The sequence below is a fragment of the Scyliorhinus canicula genome, chromosome 15 (genome assembly GCF_902713615.1).
Source record: "Scyliorhinus canicula chromosome 15, sScyCan1.1, whole genome shotgun sequence".
NCBI lineage: Eukaryota > Metazoa > Chordata > Chondrichthyes > Carcharhiniformes > Scyliorhinidae > Scyliorhinus > Scyliorhinus canicula.
The window spans coordinates 123,133,011-123,153,195 of record NC_052160.1 but is presented as its reverse complement, the minus strand read 5'-3'; the positions used below and the strand labels follow the sequence as shown (position 1 = coordinate 123,153,195).

At 41.6% G+C, this 20,185-nt stretch overlaps 2 protein-coding genes across 2 annotated transcripts in view; both read left to right on the top strand.

The window, feature by feature from the left end:
• Window positions 1-2,152, top strand: part of LOC119978176 (CUB and sushi domain-containing protein 3-like) — a 32,612-nt gene extending 30,460 nt beyond the window's left edge. Inside the window, exon 12 of the mRNA XM_038819608.1 lies at window positions 43-2,152. Coding sequence (XP_038675536.1) covers window positions 43-142 — 100 coding nt within the window. The 3' untranslated portion in view covers window positions 143-2,152. The remainder of the gene's footprint in view (window positions 1-42) is intronic.
• Window positions 2,153-6,549: 4,397 nt separating this feature from the next.
• LOC119978257 (sushi, von Willebrand factor type A, EGF and pentraxin domain-containing protein 1-like) overlaps window positions 6,550-20,185 on the top strand; it is a 129,039-nt gene continuing 115,403 nt past the window's right edge. The window contains exons 1-10 of the mRNA XM_038819737.1: window positions 6,550-6,648; window positions 7,240-7,313; window positions 7,928-8,024; window positions 9,931-10,004; window positions 13,826-13,922; window positions 15,603-15,676; window positions 16,981-17,077; window positions 17,371-17,444; window positions 19,034-19,130; window positions 19,733-19,806. Coding sequence (XP_038675665.1) covers window positions 7,247-7,313; window positions 7,928-8,024; window positions 9,931-10,004; window positions 13,826-13,922; window positions 15,603-15,676; window positions 16,981-17,077; window positions 17,371-17,444; window positions 19,034-19,130; window positions 19,733-19,806 — 751 coding nt within the window. The 5' untranslated portion in view covers window positions 6,550-6,648; window positions 7,240-7,246. The remainder of the gene's footprint in view (window positions 6,649-7,239; window positions 7,314-7,927; window positions 8,025-9,930; window positions 10,005-13,825; window positions 13,923-15,602; window positions 15,677-16,980; window positions 17,078-17,370; window positions 17,445-19,033; window positions 19,131-19,732; window positions 19,807-20,185) is intronic.

The window sequence follows — 20,185 nt, the reverse complement described above, 5'->3', positions numbered from 1 at the left end:
TTTCAGTTCACTAACGTAGGTGACTTATTTTGCTTTGTCTAGATACAAAATAGTGGGTCGAGATTATCGTCAATGTACAGCTGAGGGATGGGATGGTGAGAGTCCATCCTGTGAACGTAAGTTATATTTCCCTGTTTTGTGAACCAACACACTAGCTTGTCTGAACCAAATAACTGAACCCACATTCAATGAATTGTGACGTTTGTTGGTTCACATCCAAGTTTTTCTTCTTGCACTATTTTGACATCTGCGTGGAGTTTCTTTGTCTGGAATGGGCCAAAAAATATTCATTTCTTTGATTCAACATTGCCCATTTAAAGTAGATAACCTCTGAAATTCATTCATAAAATCAATTCTGTTCCTTCCCGGAGAATTTAAACTTCTGTCCTGCTGCAGATGATAGCCATGTTTTGGTGAATGATGGAAAGGCTAGACGGGGCTACTGTTAGTATATTTGAAGCTGACAGGTAGTAGTTTGTGCCAGGAGAGATAAAGGATTGCAAAATGGCAGGAAATGTGCAAAATACAATCAATGTTCAGAGTCAATGCTGAAGTCATGGTTAGACTCCCTTCCGTTCCTCTTCCATTTTTCTTCGAAGGTCAATCTATATATGTGTTTTTGCCCCATTGGCTTAGCTATATGAAACTGTGCATTAATTTGTTGCTTAAACTTGAGTGAAAATATTAAATATTCATAGGTGTCAAAAACATGGTGGTGATTTACATGGGGTTGGTGCTGAGGTAGAGGAGATAATGCTGTCGAATGGATACAGTCATTTCATCACTTTTTACTCCCAACACCTTAAAAATAAGGGACAGCATTTCATTAAACATTTTGATTATGTTCTGAAACTTGTGCACTATTTTTCAGTAGCTTTGGTCATCCGAATAACTTTTCTCCTCCATGGCCCTGACTCTCCCATCATTCAGGAAGCGGATGGATTTATCCAGAAGAGATGGAATGCAGTCTGCCGGAGAAGGGGTGAAAGGGCTGCAGAAAGTACCTGCCGTGGAAATCCCACCTTCTGGTGGTGCGATGTACTTTGGGCTTATTAATGAACCACATGAGAATGTGGCTCAGGGATTTGAGGGGCTCCAGATGATTCTCCTGTGTCGAACAAACACTGTCAGGTTTTCCTACTGCCTGATAATGGGGTAATACACTCAGTCCCCGATCGAGGGACCTGGCATTGAGAGGAGGAGGGTGTGCTGTCGAAACCCAACACCACTGACCTCACAACCACCAGCTCATGACCCTATCACCTGTGTCCAGGGATCCAGGAGAAATCCTTGAGTTGATGTTGGTTCATTACCAGTAGCTTCGAGGATTTTCCAGCAACAGAGAGGTGCCAACCTGCGATTACTAATCGCTGTTGGCGCTGGTTTTCCAGCCACCTGGAATTTGGAGATTTGGAAAGCCCAAATGCTGGAGGGCACGTAAGTTCCCATCAGTTCTACATCTCGTGGGAGAACCCCCATTGCAGACACTAAATCCCTGCTGTTATGTTTTGGATTGCGAGTGAAGATTGGTGCTGTTGAATACAGAGAGCAGTGGCTGAGAGTAATTATTAATTTAAAGAAAATCAAGCTTTTACAATCCCATTATTCTGTAAAATGAATTTTAAATTTAGGGTAACCTGATATTCTGGGCAATCACGTCAGAGATTTCATATTTAAGCTAAATATCTATGATTGGCAATGGAAATCTGGCAATGGAAATCTGTTGGGGATTTTGAGTGTTTGTACCATTTCTACCTTTTCTCATTTTATTTTATGCCTAGCAATAACCTGTGGTAACCCTGGGGCAATTGCAAATGGATTTTATAAGGCACCCAATTGGACGGTTGGAAGTAACATTACTTTTTATTGTGACGTTGGGTGAGTAGACAGTTTTTAAAGCCATGAATAATTTTGGTGATGAACTGTTACTTTTTATTGTGACGTTGGGTGAGTAGACAGTTTTTAAAACCATGAATAATTTTGGTGATGGACTGTTAGGACTCTTATTTTACCTTCTCATTAGAATCGTTAGTCCGGTTGGTGGGAGGTGTCAAACATATGACTTCATTACTGTTAATTATTCACTGGTACACACTTGAATAAGAACTGAATAAAAACTTAAGAAACAAAATGTCAAACAATATATAAAAAAGAAAAAAGTCAAGCACATGGCGAAAAGCATAAACACAAAGAAATCACTTTAAACAAACAGATAGATGATTCAAGAATTCAGGAACAAAGACCTCAACCACGAGGTTCTACTTTTAAGGGAATTCTTATCTCTGGTTTAACCCCTCATTTATTTTCATTGGCTTCTAATTCACAGATGAGACCTCCTGGTTTGTTCATATGAATGTCTGTTACTTAGAGGATGATTTGCTAATCAAATATTGGACATTATTTAAGATTGACTGGTGCCTATCAAAATTAGCTTAATGTTTGTGTGCAGTCTTAGGAAATTTGCTGGATATGTTTCTCATACTTTCCATGTTACACAGCTTGGCCTGGAAACTTTGCTAGAACTGATTAGTTGCTTTGACAGAGAACAATACATTCTTAGTGCTGAATACACTGGAATACTATGGTTCATTCATTATATGAGACAATGACTGAGTTCCCACAGTCAAGGCACTTTTAATATTTTTTACCAATTAGCTACCTGCATTCAACTAGTACCTATATGAATACAACTAAGGATACGTCTAGACTCCATCAAGGACAATATTATTTTAGCACTCTCAATAGGATAATTTCAGCTGATCACAACATGTGAGCTCTGAGTGACTTTTCCATTTGAGTGTTCACTGGCGATTTTAAACAAAATATTTACAATGATCAAGGTGAGGGATGTTAGTGCTGAAATGCGAACATTAATGCAAAGATAGAAATATTAAATGTGTTATTGATAATAATGTCCATTTGTTGATCTTTAAAACGTATGATTTATATTAAAAGTGAACTTTTGCACCAATTCTCATTAATTTATATGGGGTCTAACCTGTGCTTTTATTATAAGGCAGCAATGAAACATGATTTGAATGCTCTTTCATTTTTCTGATAACCTCGTTCATGTTTGTTATTTTTTTTTTAATTTGTTGATTATTCAAAAGATTTTTCTGCTCTGAATCTTAGAATTCCTACCTGGTCAACAAACTGTAACACTTTCCCAATCAACCTTCACGACTCTGATAACAGGTGGCTTGGTTTCTTTTTCCAGATACAACATTGTGGGCAGGGATTATCGGCAATGTACAGCTGAGGGTTGGGACGGTGCGGCTCCATCCTGTGAACGTAAGTTTATTTTTCCCTGTTTTGTAAAGTGTCTAACTTGATTTGCAGTGACAAATTATTAATCCACTTCTAAGGATTTGCTAATAAGGTTGATTCACAGACAGCATTTCTTCCTACGTTATTTTGACATCTTCTAGCTTCGAGCTGCAACGTCTTGATAAGGGACGAAACAGCAATTCAATGCTTTGTTTCAACATTGCATTTTAAATGTTTAGAATATTGTAAAATGAGAAATGGCAATTGATCAAATCAATCCTGCTCCATCCAGAAGATTTTAATCTTCTACACCAGCACCAACAGTAGCGTTGAAGCAAGGAGCCAAGGTTTGATGTTTAATGGGAAGTTTAGGAGGTGCTCATTTTAATATAGGAATGTTGGAAGCAGTTTGGGCCACAGGAGATCTAGGAGGTGTGAGTGGTGTTTCAAAAAGTGCAGTTGAAATGAATGACCCACAATTAAATCATCATCTTCTATCTTGTTTAAAGATCCTACTGTTTCTGTGCCTCACTGAGTTTGTAGCTAATGTTCCATGAGTTTGCGCTTGAGTGAAGGTGGTAGATATTGATGAGGTGTTGAGAACATGGTGCAAAATTCTAGTTGCAGAGTGCTGAGGTAGAACACATAATGTCAAGGAAATGTGTGGGGCGGGATTCTCCATTCCTGAGAACACGTGTTAAGGCTGGGGCAGGATTCTTGGACTTTCACAACAGCAAAACTGGCACTGAACCTGGATCAATTCAGCGAACGTTGAGGGGCTAGCACCAGCGACACGTGGAATACAATTGATTCTAATGAGAAATGGTGCAGGATTCGTCAGGTCCATGATTAACACTCAGGAGGCTGACAAGCTGCAGCCGCATATACACATTACAATCCCCATGCACACTCATCCCAGCTAACAAGATGGCCCTCAGTTCATAGTCGGCTGTCAGCGGCACAAGGCTGGTTTCATGCTTTTTTAAAGTACAAGTGAACCATGCCATTGGGGTCTCAGCCCATCAGAAGCGGAGAATCGTGGAGGCCTGGAGACTACCGGGTCACGCCCTCTAATGATATGCAAACAGTGTTTACTGTACATACGTTTCGGACTGTATTGATGCCGCTGTTGAGGTGATGGAGAATTGCAATGTGGTGTCAAATCAGTGCCCGCCGCGATTTTGATGTCGGATCCTATTCTCCTTTCGGCGTCAGCAAAGAATCCAGCATGAGTTTGTAGAATCGAAAGAAATAACTTTATTTACAATTACATATATACAACAGCAGTAATACTCCACCACTGCTCTCTCCTCTCTAGCTGGTTCCACACCAGCCAGCTCTATTTATGCAGGTTACTCTGCGAATGATTTCTCCGCCCTCCTCATTGGGAAAGCTCATACTCACTAAGGATTGAGGGATAGGCAATAGTCCCCAGCTACTAGTAATCAGGCAGGTTATAACACTCGCCCATGATCTTTGTGATGGATCAGAGATTTTGAAGTCACTTCCTCAGTTTTCTTTTCCAACAGCCTTGCCAAGATGGACTATATTTAGTGAACTCTTTTAATTATATTTTTATTCCTACACGGACAACTAAATATTATTGTCAAGAATTCAACATGTGGGAGTGTAGTACAGCTCTCCTAATTATAACTAAATGGTAGGACAGAGTATAAAAGAAGAGATAATGGGAGCTTGTCAGAAAGTTACAGTGATAATCATGGGCATTTTAATCTACATCGAGATTGGAAAATTCAGATCGGAAAACAGCTGTGGTGGTATGATTTGCATAGCTGGTGCAGAACACTGGCTTACTTTTGGCCCTGGTCGGTCATGTGCCTCTCGACCGATTGGTTGAGACCAGTCATGTGACGACGACTCCGATTGGATGAGAGGCTGAGTTAACCACGCCTCCATACCGAGGTATAAATAGTCGGAACGCCCGGCGGTCGTCCATTTTATTGTAGTCAACCGCAGGGCTAAGTTCTAGCTTATTAAAGCCTAACTTTTGTGTAGCAACTCGTCTCTCGTGCAATTGATGGCTCATCAACAGCATTGATGAGGAGTTCAGAGAATGTTTTCGGGAAAGTTTCTTAGAACCACACATTCTGAAGCTAAGCAGAGGTTGGATTAAAGTAGAACTTGAATTTTGCGATAAGATAGGATTCATTGATAATCTCGTAAGTGAAGGCATCCCGAGGCAGCAGTGTTCATAACATGATTGAATTTTATATTCAGTTTGAGGGAGAGAAGAGTATGTCCCAGGCTGGTATTTTAAACTTACAGAAGGGCAATTAGGAGGACATGGAAGTGGAACTAGCTAAAGTGAATTGGCAAATTTATTTAAGGGATGGATCGATATAAAGGTTCAGTGGCAGACATTTCAAAGGATATTTCAGAATAGACAGAATAGACACATTGCAATGAGAAAGAAAAATTCCAAGGGCAGGATGCCTCATCCACAGTTAACGAAAAATGGTTAAGACAATATTAAACTTGAAGAGAAGTGTATACTTGTGCAAAGATAGTTTGGTAGCTCAGGTGATTGGCATGTATAAAGAACTTCAAAGAATGACAAAAAGATTAATAAGAAGGGAAAGATTAGAGTACGAGAGAAAAATAGCTTGTAATATTAAGATAGAGGTTAGAGTTATCAGGAAAACATGCAGTTTTAGGTGATTTAGGGAAGGAGACTGAAAGCAGGAAACTACTGGTCAGTTAGCCTCACATCTGTCACAGGGAAATGTTAGAAGCTATTGTGAAAGATGTTATAGCAAGGCACGGAGAAATATTCAAGGGAATCAAACAGAGTCAACATGGTTTTCCAAGAGGGAAACCTTGTTGAAGACAGTGACCGAGATCTTGCGGCTGTTCACGCCGGCGGGATCTGTCAGCGAAAGGCGGGCCGTCTCCCACCGCTGAGGAACACACCGTGGGGAGGTCAGAGAATCTCGCCCAGTGTTGTGAGGAATTACAGAATGAGAAAAAGTCTTGTATGGGTGTTGCCATTTTTTTTGAATGATGAATTCCAGACACATGGGGCGGAATTTTCCTACAGTCCTGCTGCGGGAATGTTCTCATCCAACTGAAGCCAATGGACGTTTGAATGGCTTTTTGCGTTTTCTGGCTTGGCTCCCAACACAACGGGGCTGTCAGACTCTGCCCACAGTAACTTGATATTGTGAAGAATTTTGTTGCGACTATTCACCTTCATTTTAAATATTGCAACTGTTGGAGATTTTGGAATTTTGTAATAATCATTTCTTATTTTGTTTTCTGTGTAGCGATAAACTGTGGTGAACTCGGGGATATACTGAATGGATATTATACCCCATCAAATCAGACTGCTGGAAATAAAGTTACTTTTTATTGTGACATTGGGTAAGAACCACCATAGAAATGACTAAATAATTTTGGTGAAATACAATGAAATTTTCATGTTGTGAATAAGATAATTTCAGATAGCCATCGATCATGTTTCAGATTTCTGATAACAGCAGTGAATGCGAGCTTTGGGAGAGGAATCCAATTAGTGTTGAATTTTAATTTTTTTTAAAAGCTTTATCTTAATCAAGGCAAGGGACATTAGTGCTTGGATTAAAATATGAATGCCAAGATCGAAATGCTGAATGATTAATGATGACCCACAGTCTGAGCTATCTATCGTCTGTTGTTTCCTCCAAATGCTGAAACTATATTCAAAACTGCTGTCCAGTGAACTGGGGATACAATATTTCTCCTGTGCACTGTAGTTTTTATGGGGCCACACCAACATTATTTCTTTGCAACAACACAACTGTGTTTGATTCCTTCATTATTCTGCTAACCATTCGCACCTTTGCAATTTTAAAAAAGTTAATTGCTATTTTGTTAGATACTTTTCCACGGATGTTTAGAATTCTAACCTGGTCAGTATCCGTATCCAATTAACCTCCAGGTAACTAATACAGGTGGTTTGCTTTGTTTTTTTAGGTACAAAATGGTGGGTGGAGATTATCTGCAATGTACAAATGAGGGATGGGATGGCAAGGTTCCATTCTGTGAACGTAAGTTATGTTTCCCTTTTTTTCCCCAACACCTCTGACCTCGCGAGCAACACCTCATGAACCCCAGCCCACCCCTCTCATCCTTGGGTTAGGACTTGGTTCATTACCAACTGCTGCCACTAGTCTCGGTGACTTTGCCAACGTTGCAGAAATGCTGGTCTCTGATTGGCTAACAGCTGTGGGGGACAGGTTTTCCAGCCACCTGGAGTTTGGAGCTATGGAAGGCTCAATGTTGGCCAGTTACGTGTTGGAGGGCACTTAAATCGCATTGAGCCTTCTCCACGGAAGTGACGAGTGGTTCCCACCCGTTCTACATCTTGTGGGTGGACCTCCCTTGAGGGCGCTAAATCCCAGCTATTATGTTGTGGAATGCTTGTGAAAATTGATGCTGAGATCAGTGGCTGAGAGTAATTGTGAATCTATAGAAAATCCCGCATTTGTAATATCATAATTCGGTAAAATGAATTTCAAATTTTGGGTAACCTGATATTCTGGACAGTTCTGTAGTGGCATTTCATAGTCATGATAAATATCTATGATTGGCAATGAAAAATCTGTTGCGGATTTGGGGTTTTGTACCATTTCTACCGTTTCTTGTTTTATTTCATGCCTAGCAATAACCTGTGGTAACCCTGGGACAATCGCATATGGATATTATAAGGCACCCAATTGGACAGTTGGAAGTAACGCTACTTTTTATTGTGATGTTGGGTGAGTAGTCACTTTATAAAACTGTGAATAATTTTGTCGAGGGACTATATTATTTTAACAATCTGAATAGTGTCATGGGAATGTCACTTTAAGAAATATTTGTCTTCTCAAGTGGCTGCAGTGATGTCATTGTGTGGGTGGAGCTGGGCCCTGGCTCTGCATTTTACTTTAGTTTTGAGCTGGAACCTATTTTTGTCTCTGAGTTTTACTTTCGTTTTTCAGTTGAAGAGCTGCATTCAAACCAAGAAGGTGTATTTTGGTCTCTCTCTGCCTGCTAAAGAATGTCCCCAGATCACTTGATAATACCTGTTTCAGTAAGGAATGCAAACCTACTGTTTTTGTAGGAAAAAGGGGTGTTTGGCTTATGGATGTTGTTAGGAAAGTTATTAAGTGTTAACTATAGAGTACTGTATCTTGGGGGGTATTTGTGTTGGTAGTTGATAAGTTGTTTAATGTGTGTTCATAAAATGTTAACTGGATTCATAGAATAAACATTGTTTTGTTTAAAAATACTTAAGATCTCTGTTGCATAACACCTGAAAAGTGTGGCCTTGTGCTCCTCATAACCAAAATCTATTAAAAATTGTGTGTCAGGTGAACTCCATGATATACTTTGGTGTTCTCTAAAACCTGGCCCATAACAGTAGGATAATGTCAGGTCACCACACTCAGTAATCACAACATGTGAGTCCTGAGTGAGTTTTCCATTTGAGTATTCAACTGGGGATTTAAAACAAAATCTTTACAATGATCAAGGTGAGGGACTTTAGTGATGAAATGGGAATATTAATGCAAAGATAGAAATGTTAAACATGTTGTTGATAATCAGGTCCATGTGCTGGATCAACACTGGATGTCCATGTCTGCTGGTTCTTTAAAATATGTGGGACGGGATTCTCCCCTACCCAGCGGGGCGTGGTTCCCAGCACCGAGGAGTGGCGTGAACCACTCCGGCGTCGGGCCACCCCAAAGGTGCGGCGCCGAAGAGCGGTGTGAACCACTCCGGCGTCGGGTCGCACCTTCAGGGGCTAGGCTGGCCCCGGAGTGGTTTGCGCCGGCTGGTGGGGTAGAGTCTTGGCGCCACGCCAACCGGTGCCGAAGGGCCTCCACCGGCTGGCGCGAGTTGGCACAGGAGTGGGAGCTCCAGCGTGTGCTGCCGTCATCCCAGCGCTTGCGCGGGGGGTTCACCTCCGCGTCGGCCATCACGGAGGACCACAGCGGCTGACGCGGAACAATAGAGTGCCCCCACGGCACAGGCCCGCCCGTGGATCGGTGGGCTCCGATCGCGGGCCAGGCCACTGTGGGGGAACCCCCGAAGCCAGATCCCCCCCCCCCTCCCCCGTGCCCCCTCGAGGACCCCGGAGGCCGCTCGCGCTGCCAGGTCCCACTGGCAAATACTGGTGTAACATACGCCAGCGGGACTGGCCGAAAACAGGTGGCCACTTGGCCCATTGCGGGCCGGAGAATCGCCAGGATGGGCTGCTGCCAGCGGCTGCCGACCGGTGCGGCGCAATTCCTGCCCCCGTCAAATCGCTGGCGCCGGAGAATTCGGCAGCCGGCGGGGGCGGGATTCACGCCGCCCCCCAGCGATTCTCCGACCTGGCGGGGGGTCGGAGAATCCCGTCCGTGATTTATATTAAACGTCATTTGCAAAGTGATCATGATGCACCAATTCTCACGAAGCTATATGGGGCCTAACCTGTGCTTTAAGTATAAAGCAGCAATGAAACAGTATTTGAATCTTATTTTATTGTTCTGCTAATCTAGTTGCATGTTTGTTATTTTGTTGATCGTTCAACAGATTTTTCACCTCTGAATTGTAGAATTCCTACCTCGTCAGCAAACTAACACTTTTCCAATCAACCTTCATGACTCTGATAACAGGTGGCTTGGTTTCTTTTTCTAGATACAACATTGTGGGCAGGGATTATCGGCGATGTACAGCTGAGGGTTGGGAGGGTGAGGTTCCATCCTGTGAACGTAAGTTTATGTCTTGCTGTTTTGTAAAGTGACTAACTTGCTTTTTACTGAGAAATGATTGATCCACTTCCATTGAATTGTTATGTAATGTTGATTCACAGCCAAGATTATTTTGACATCTTCGAGCTTCGAGTTGTAACATCTAGAAATGAGAGGAAACAGCAATTCAATGCTTTGTTTCAATGTTGCATATTAAATATTTAGAATGTGTGAAATGAGAAATAGCCATTAATCAAATCAATGCTGCTCGATCCAGAGGATTTTAACCTTCAACACCAGCACCAACAGTAGCGTTGAAGCAAAGTGCCAAGGTTTGATGTGTAATGGGAATTTTAGGAGGTGCTAATTTTAATGTAGGAATGTAGAAAGCAGTGTGGGCCATGGGAAACCTAGTGTTGCGAGTCAAGTTAAGTGCAGTTGATGTGAATGATGCCTTCTTAAATTATACTCTTCCATTCTCGTTTAAAGATCCTACTGTATCTGTACCTCAGAGGATTTTTTTATTTGCTCATGTGATGTGGCCATCGCTGGCTGGGCCAACATGTATTGCCCATCCTTGAGGTCATTGCTGTGGGTCTGGGGTCATGTAGGGGCCAGACCAGGTAAGGATGACAGATTTCCTTCCCAGTAGACCATTTGTGAACCAGATATGTTTTAATCATAATTGACAATGGTTTCATGGTCATTATTAGACTCTTAATTCCAGATTTTTGTTGAAGTCAGATTCCACCATTTGGTCGGTTGGGATTTGAACCCGGGACCCCAGAGCATTACCCTGGGTGTCTGGACTACTGGTCCAGTGATAAGATAAGACCACTATGCCATTGCCTCCCTCCAATATATAAAGAACTTCAAGGAATGACAAAAAGATTAATAAAAGGGAAAGATTGGATTTGGAGAGAAAAATAGCTTGTAATATTAAGATAGAAAATTAGAGTTGTGATGAAAACGGATAGTTTTATGTGATTTATATTTGTAATTTTTCAAAGTATTTTTATTCAAATTTTAACATTTTTACATTTTAGACACATATCAATACAAAGCAAAATAAATCCAACACCCATCCATAAATCCGCCCTCTCAACACCCCAACCAACCTCCCCACCTCCCCACCCCCCAAGGTAGTTGATTGTAACCAGCTCCCCGAAATGTAGTATGAACAAACCCCATCTTTTATGGAACCCCTCTCTCACCCCTCTTAAAGCGAATTTCACCTTTTCTAAGTGCAAGAACTCCATTAAATCTCCCAGCCACACTGAGGCACTGGGTGGAGAAGCTAACCTCCACCCCAACAGAGTGTCTGTGAGCGATCAACAAGGTGAAGGCTAAAACATCTGTCCCCTCACCCATCTGCAAATCGGGCACCCCGAATATGGCTCTTAGGGGACTGGGCTCAAAATTCACATGCAAGACCGCCGAGTTGGTGCTGAAGAACGACCTCCAAAATTTATCTAAAATTGGGCAGGACCAGAACATGTATTCGTGATTGGCTAGGTCCCTCCCACACCACACACAAATATCTCCCACCCCTCAAACAGCCGGCACATCCTCAACTTCATCAGGTGCGCTCTGTGACCTACTTTAGCTCTATCAAGCCCAGCCTTACACACGAGGTTGAGGTATTCACCCTCCGCAGCACCTCACGCCACAACCTCTCATATTTGTATTGTTAAATATTAGAAATAAGGTATAGTTTTAAGTGGTTTTAATTTAGTGTTGCTGTGTAAGGAAGGGTAAAACTCGAGTTCAATTCATGTTAGACAAAGGTGTTTGCATCTGGAGGTTTATGGTTTTCATTCAAACACAATTCTTGTGTTCAGAGAGGGTTGTGGCATGAAAAGTAAACAAACTGATCAGAATGCTTTTGAGCGTAATTTTAACTTAATTCATTAGAAGTTGATTTTAGAAGGCTAGAGAGGCAACACCTCAACTTTGCTAGAAGAAAAGCCATCCAAGGAGTAATGGTTAAGAAAGCAAGTGCTGAAAACTTAAATAACAGATAGTTAAGGAAACTAGAGAAGTGAAGTTTCCAAGAAGTCTGATGTTAAAGGAACAAAGAGGAACTGCCTTTGGGAACAAGATACTGGGGGAAATTTCTACTTGCCCCTGTGCTGCATTTCCAGGAGGAGGGAGGTGCCCTGCCATTGGCTGGCACCGAGATCTTCTGGTATGCCGCTGTCAATGGAATATCCCATTAATTCCGCCCCACACCACAGGCAAATGCATGCTGGTGGCTTTCCGTCTGTGAGACTGGAAGATGCTGCTGCAAGAACAGATGGAAAATCTACCCCACTGTTCATGGAACTGCAAAGAGAAGAGTTGATGAGGTTGCTACAGACCAGCCACTTATTCTGAAGCAATTGTAAGGTTTGGTGCCTTTATTTCCAGTGTTTGAAATAATACTATTCTGTTGTGGACTCAGTACTGGAGTTTGTGTAAAAGCGCTTAAGACAAAGGAAACCTGAAAGGATTGTTGGAAAATGTGAAATGGATTCTTATTGTAAACAGCTAATGGAAAGCATTGTTTGAAAGAAGTTTTGCGGAGTGGAATTTGGAAACCCTTGTGACAATCTGGGGGGATTGTGAGAAGAAATCCACAAAATATCTTTTGAATGGCGTCGGCCATTTGGTTTATGAGTGTGGTATCTTTGAAAATTGTTGTTAAATCTATTTAGCGGTCCTGTGATTCGCTTCCTCCACATTTTCCAAAGAAAAGTAAAAGTTTAAATCATTTGAGCTACGTTTCCATTCCGGAATCTTCCCGTCAAGTATTAACACCAACTGAGATTGTAACAAGAGTGTCTATAGTTGTTTAAAGAATTATAGAAGGAAAGAGTTAACAAAGTGAGGATTGATTCGATAGCAAGTGCATCGAGAGAATTGAAAATGGAAAGTAGGGAGATGGCAGATGACTTAAACAGATATGTTGCATCGGTCTTCACTATAGAGGACACAGGTAACATCCCATAAATAGCTGTAAATCAGGCAATTGAAAGTAGGGAGGAACTCAGGAAAATTACAATCACCAGGGCAGTGGCATTCAGTAAATTGTTGTGGGCGTGGGCTGACAAATCTTCAGGTCTCGATGGACTTCACCCTAAGGTCTTGAAAGAAGTAGTGAATGAGCATTGGTTTTAATTTTCCAAAGTTCCCAAGATTCGGCGAACGTTCCATTAGATTGGAAAGAACAAATGTAACTCTTCTATTCAAAAAGGGAAGGAGACTAAAAGCAGGAAACTACTAGTCAGTTAGCCTAACGTCTGTCATAGGCAAATGTTAGAAGCTATTATTAAAGATGCTATGGCAAGGCACGGAGAAAAATTCAAGAGAATCAAACAGAGTCAACATGTTTTTCTGAGAGGGAAATCTTGCTGAAGACGTGACTGAGACCTTGCGGCTGTTCACGCCGGCGGGATCTGTCAGCGAACGGCAGACCACCTCCCACCGCTGAGGGACATGCCGTGGGGAGGTCAGAGAATCTCGTCCAGTGTTGTGAGGAATTACAGAATGAGAAAAAGTCTTGTATTGGTGTTGCCATTTTTTTGAATGATAAATTCCAAACATATGGGCTGAATTTTCCTGCAGTCCTGCTGTGGGAATGTTCTCATCCAACTGAAGCCAATAGATTTTTGAATGGATTGATGTGTTTTCTGGCTCAGCTCCCAACACAACGGGGCTGTTGTACTCTGCCCCTGGTAACTTGGTATTGTGAAGAATTTTGTTGTGACTATTTATCTTCATATTAAATATTGCAACAAAAAACTGTTGGAGAATTTGGAGTTTTGTAATAATCATCTTTTCTTATTTTATTTTCTATGCAGAAATAAACTGTGGTGGCCCAGGGGAGATTCTGAATGGATATTATACCCCAGAAAATCAGACACTTGGAAATAAAGTTAATTTTTATTGTGATATTGGGTGAGTATTCAGTATATAAATTAATGAATAATTTTAATGAGAGACTAGATTATTTTAATGATGGGATAAAGACAATTTCAAATGGCAATCCCCTGTGTTTCACATTTCTCATAACAGCTCTCAGTGTAAGCCCTGAATGAGGTTAAACGTAATGTTGAGCTGACAATTTTTAAAAAAAATTTTGAAGGTGAAAAATTGTAGTGCTTGGAGTGGGAAATTCATGCAAAGCTGAAAATGCTGAATCTGTTAATGACCCAGATCCATAATCTGAGATTTTCGCTGGGCGTCCTCTGATTCCTCAAAATTTCTAAACTGGGATTCTGTGTTCAGGTGTCTAGGTTACCCCATTCCCCGGAGAATTGGAACCAGTCACAGCTGGCGCAAGGAGCATCCCAGATGTGCCATTATGTGGCACTTTATTTTGCAAATAGGATTTTCCGTGCCATTCCATGACACACCAGAATCTGCTCTGCAACAGAGAGGAGTGGGACCTATCTCTCGGACATGTCCCACACCTCTGAGATCAGAGTATCATTTTTAAAGACACTCCAACTCCATTAGTTACTGCAGCATCCACCCCCACCCCGGATTGCAGGCAATCCACCCGAATTGATGGTAAGGCCCTGACCCCCTCAAAGACCCCTTTAGTCCCACCAGGCATCCCATTCAGCCACCCATACTACCTGCTATCAGCCTCCTCCCCTTATTTTTATGAGTCTGCCTCTTTGTTCTCTAGTGCTTCATAGAAAGTGAAGATCTGCACCCACAGCTGATCTTTCTTGGAGAACAGAGTGACACACTCATAAAAAAATTACAGTTAGAGAAACAGCTGCTACTCTGACCTAATGGATCTCTGCAGAGCTATAAAAGCAAACAATCTGATTCATCACTTTAATGTTCCAGTGAGCTGTCAATCACGATGCTTTTAACAGCTATGGAGTGTGAATTACAATGTTAACAATCCAGTAAAAAAAGCATTCAGACTCCGAGCCATACAAACTGCCTTCAATACTTCAAAACGCAGTGAAATTGACTGTGTGAAAACCACTTCAAAAGTTTCCACCACTTTAAAGGTTTAACCTTCACCTCCTTCTCACAGACTTGGCATACTGACAAGGGTTTTTAAAGGGTTTAGGAGGTACTGATGGGATAATTTTCAATCTATTATAAGAAAACTTTATTTTTTCCACACTGACTTACCGTTTACAGGGTTTCGGGGTGCGAATGACAGCATTTTCACTTGATTATTGGAAAACTTACACTTTTACGTACTGAGTTACTGTTTAATGGGTTTTAAAGACTGCTGATGTGGAGAGCAGACAAAGGACCCTCATCCCAGTCAAGACCCCCAACCTGAGCCTTTCCAGCCAGCACGAACCCCTCAGACCCCCACCTCCCATAAAGGACCCCACTCAGCACCCTGGCAATAATTCTTGAGAGGGTAATTACTCCCTTGCCACCTGTTTGACTGCAAGATACCAGGCCCACACTTCTCAATGCTTGCACCAATTCACACCAGTCGGACTCTTTGTCCCATCTTTTCTATTCTTAATCATTTATTGCTAGTTTGACAGATTCATTTCTCTATGAACCTTTAGAATTTGAATGGGTCAGCACACTAACATTTTCCCTATTAACTTTAAGGTCATTAATACAGCTGGTTTGTTTCTCTTTGTCTAGTTACAAAATGGTGGGGAGAGATTATCGACAATGTACAGCTGAGGGATGGGATGGCGAGGTTCCATCCTGTGAACGTAAGTTATATTTCAGTGTTTTATAATTTGACTGACTCGCTTTCCTTTACCAAATAATTGAGTCAGCCAGCAAGGATTTGTTGTATATTATTGGTTCACATGCAAATTTTCTTCCCTCCAGTATCTTGTCATTTTCTGGCTTGGAATTCCAATTTCTTGGAATGGGAGTCATCAAATCAATCCTGCTCCTTCCAGAATATTGTATCTTAGAATCAATGATAATGTTGGAGGAAGGAGGCAAGATTTGGTGGGTAATGGGATGTTTTGGTGAGCTTGATTTGGCCGGCAGCGATAGTTTGGCCCAAAGGGTATCCAGGAGGAAATGAAACGTAAAGGAAAAATGCGACAAATGTTAATTATCCACACTCCGTTCCCTTCCACTTCTAGTTTCCTCTAAGTATCCAATTTTGTCTAGGCCCCGCCAAATTAATTCTGCTTGTACAGCTATAAGGAAACCAGCATTCATTTACATTTGAGTAACAGTAACAGATGTTGATGAGGTAACAAAATCATGGTGGAAGATTTTAGTTGAGGGGCTGGTGAGGTGGGGCAGATAATGTCCTGGAAGGGAAAATAAGTGATTTTTTGAGATGGATAAGAAACTTAGATGACACTTGTTCACTTTAGAGTTCCAACATTCTCAAAATAATGGACAATATTGAATTAAGAATTTTGATCATATTTTGTTTCTTTGCACAACCTTTCAGTGCCTTGCTTGCATTGAAAGCTAATGATCTCTGTTCCTCCGAGGCTTCTAGTCTCTCACTATTTAGTAAGTAGCTGAAGATCGACCAGCACAGAGTGCAATTGAAGACAGAGGGCGGGATTCTCCAGCCTTGCCCGCCCAGCGACTGGAAATTCCCACCCGAGGTCAATGGACCTTTATATGGCCCACAATCCGCCCATAGTGATCTGGCGGCAGGCAGGGCAGAAGAATCCAGACCAGAGGGTGGAATTCTCCATCCGTTCACATCAGGGGGATTCTCCAGTCCTGCTGCAGGGAATGGAGTTTTGGCTGAGCGCCAGAGTCTCCGTTCCCGCTGGCAGGAGTGGGATCTTGGATGGGAAAATCCTGGTCAGAGAGGGAACAGCTGTTGTGAAGTATTGCTGATGCAAAAACATCTTGTATTTATGGTGGCAGAATTTGTTTAATGAATTTCAGTGTTTGGCTAATCTGATATTGTGGACAATCATGTTGTTGATATTCATCCTCATGTTAAACACTGTGAAATGCAGTAAAAGAACTCTTGGACAATTTGGGATTTTCTCACATTTGTATCTTTCTCATTTAATTTTCGGTGTAGCAATAACCTGTGGTAACCCAGGAGAGATTCTGAATGGATATTATAAGGCACCAAATAAAACAGTTGGAAATAAAGTTACTTTTTATTGTGACTTTGGGTGAGTATTCAATAGAGAAATTACAGAGTAATTTTGGTGAAGGACTACATTATTTCAATGTTGTCCCTTCTCATTTTCAATGACAGTTCTCTATCTGAGCTCTAATTGAGCCTGATTCCTTCATTGTTCTGCTAACTTTAGTTTCTCAGGGATAACTTAAGTAACTGGACGAATATTTGGCAGATGGAGTGTAATTTTGGAGAATGATGTCAAGCGATCCAAGCGATGTCAGTACACTGGCTTCTCTAATTAATCTTCAGATGATTAATGGTGTCTTGTTTTTCTTTTTCTAGGCACAAAATGCTGGGTAGAGATTATCGGGAATGTACAGCTGAGGGTTGGGATGGCGATGTTCCATCCTGCAAACGTAAGTTAGATTTCTCTCCTTTGTAAAGTGCTGGACTTACCTTCCTTTCCAAACGATAGCGCTCTTTTCAGTGTATTGCCTGGAGTTTTGATTCACGTCCAAGTTTTCTTCTCTGCAGCATTGTGACATCCTCTAGTTTGGAGATCTGTCTTCATGGAATAAGGGAGGAAACAGTCATTCATGCTGTAATTCAGCATTGCATAGTAAAGGAAAATAATTTATGAAATGACAAATGGTTATTCAACAAATGTTTGTTCTTGGTCATTCACTCCTGTTTGTTAAAGAAGACTTCAATCTTCTGCCCAATTACGAGTGTTAGTGTTGAAGCGAGGAACTGTGTTTTGATGGTGATTGACAGTTTCGGAGGTGCTAATTTTAGTGGATTTCGAGCTGACAGGAAATTATAGCTTTTGCCATGGGAAATCGAGGAAGTGAAAGTGACAGGAAAAAGAAAAGTACAAGTGATATCAATGATCAATGAACCATAATTAAATTTTGCTCATACTCCCTTCCCTTCCCCTTCCATTCTCATTTTATGCACCAGTTTGTTTGCAACTGAATGAACTGTGTTAGTGCAGCACATGTTGCATTATTTTGCTGATCAACTAGAGTAAAATTGTTTTAGACAAGGTGAAAAAATATGGCGGTATTGATTATGATGCTGAGGTTGAGCAGATAATGCTTTGGAAGCAGAAATAAATGATCTTTACGATGTATCTTTACGTCACTACTTTTCTTTTTAATTTTTCCAATTAAGGGTCCATTTAGCGTGGTCAATCCAACCATCCCACACATCGTTGGTTTGTGGGGATGAGACCCATGCAGGCACCGGGAGAATGTGCAAACTCCACACAGACAGTGACCAGGGGCCAGGATTGAATCTGAGTCTTCGGCGCTGTGAGGCAGCAGTGCTAACCACTGCATTACCGTGCCTCCCTCTATCTGTCACTTCTGTGCTCCAGCTCGTTCCTCTTCGCATTCTCTGCCAATCTTGGATGACTTCCACTCTAGTTGGATGGGTTCTGAGATGGCTGATAAATCTAATATACAGTTTGCAGTCTCTGCCACATATGGGGCAGGTGGTGTTTGGAGGATCAGGTAATTGAGTTGTTGGGAGGTTTGTGTGCCTCCCTGTTGCCTCAACTTGGCTTCTGTGTGTTCCAGACGATGCCCTCAATGTCTCCAGTGTGTTCCCGAAGGGACTTCCATAAATATGTGGGTGTGTTTGACTTCTTCGGTCCCTAAAGTGTTTCTGCAGTCCTCCTGGGTATCTCCTGCCACAACAGCCTTCCAAGTACAGTAGTTGCTTCAAGAGTATAGTATCAGGCATACAAATTACATGTCCTGTCCAGAGGAGTTGGTTTTGTGTGATTAGCGCCTCAGTGCTGGGAAATGTCTAACTTCCCCGTAATAGAGGACTACATTTTATGAACAATTTTAAAAATTGTCTTCCAAAGCTAAGGGAACCTGATATTCTCTGCAATTGTGTAGTATCTCATTACTTTCAGGTTAAAAACTTGAATTGCAATGTAAGCAATCTCGGAGATTATGGAGTTTTGTAACATTTTCTGATTTTGTTTTCTGTGCAGCATTAAACTGTAGTGATCCTGGGGAGATTCTGAATGGATATTATATCGCACCAAATAAGACGTTTGGGAAAAAAGTTACCTTTTATTGCAACACTGGGTGAGGATTCACTGTGTAAATTACTGAACAACTTTGAAGAAAGACAATGCTATTTTAATGTTAATCACAAGATAATTTGAGATAGTCCTTTCTTGTTCTTCACACGTCTGATAAGAGGTTTCAGTGTGAGTTCTGGGTGAGACTTTCGTGTTGATCTGGCAATTTTAAAATAGTTTTTATATTGATCACAGTCAGGGAATGTTGGTACTGGGTTTGGAATACAAATGGAAAGATGGAAATGTTACATGTGTCACTGATGCCTTGAACCATGTACAAAGATCAATGTCGGACAATTGCACCCTTTGCTTCTTCAAATGCATAATTTTTATTGTAATTTAGCTTCATGGTGAGCTGGGCAAGTGTTTCACATTGTTCTTTATACGGAATCTGACCAGCATTTATTTTTCAGCAACACTACAATTCTATTTCATTCCAACTAATTTTTCTGCTAAACCTGTCCCACCCGTGATTTTATTTAACATTGTTTGTTGCTAGTTGAGTAAGTCTTTCCCGTATGGACTATAATTTTATACCTCATGAGCAAAAGATACCGGTTTCCCATTCTCGTTACTAATACAGGTGGCTGGCTATTCTTTTTCTAGATACAAAATGGTGGGTAGAGATTATCTGCAATGCACAGCTGAGGGATGGGATGGCAAGGTTCCATCCTGTGAACGTAAGTCATGTTTTCCTCTTTTGTGAGCTGACTGGGGAGATTTTCCGCTCCTGTTTTGGGTGAGGGGGGGCATTTTTTGGTGGCGTGAGCAGGAAATCCAACGCGAGTCCCGAAATGTGAATTATTTAACCACCATTTGCTCTATGGATTGTCTCCATCTTCCGTCAGTGATGTAACGGGAAGGTTGAACGTTGAGATCCACATTTGGGGTTAGGGGAGCTGCATAAATCCAATGCCCTACGCTTTCCACTTTCTGATCTCCATGATCACCAATCATTTGCATCCAGAGATCCGACAGAGAACCTCCTTGGGCTAGTGCATTACCAGCAGTAGTCACTGCTATTGGTGGTGATGCTGGCAACAGAGAGATGCTGGCCTC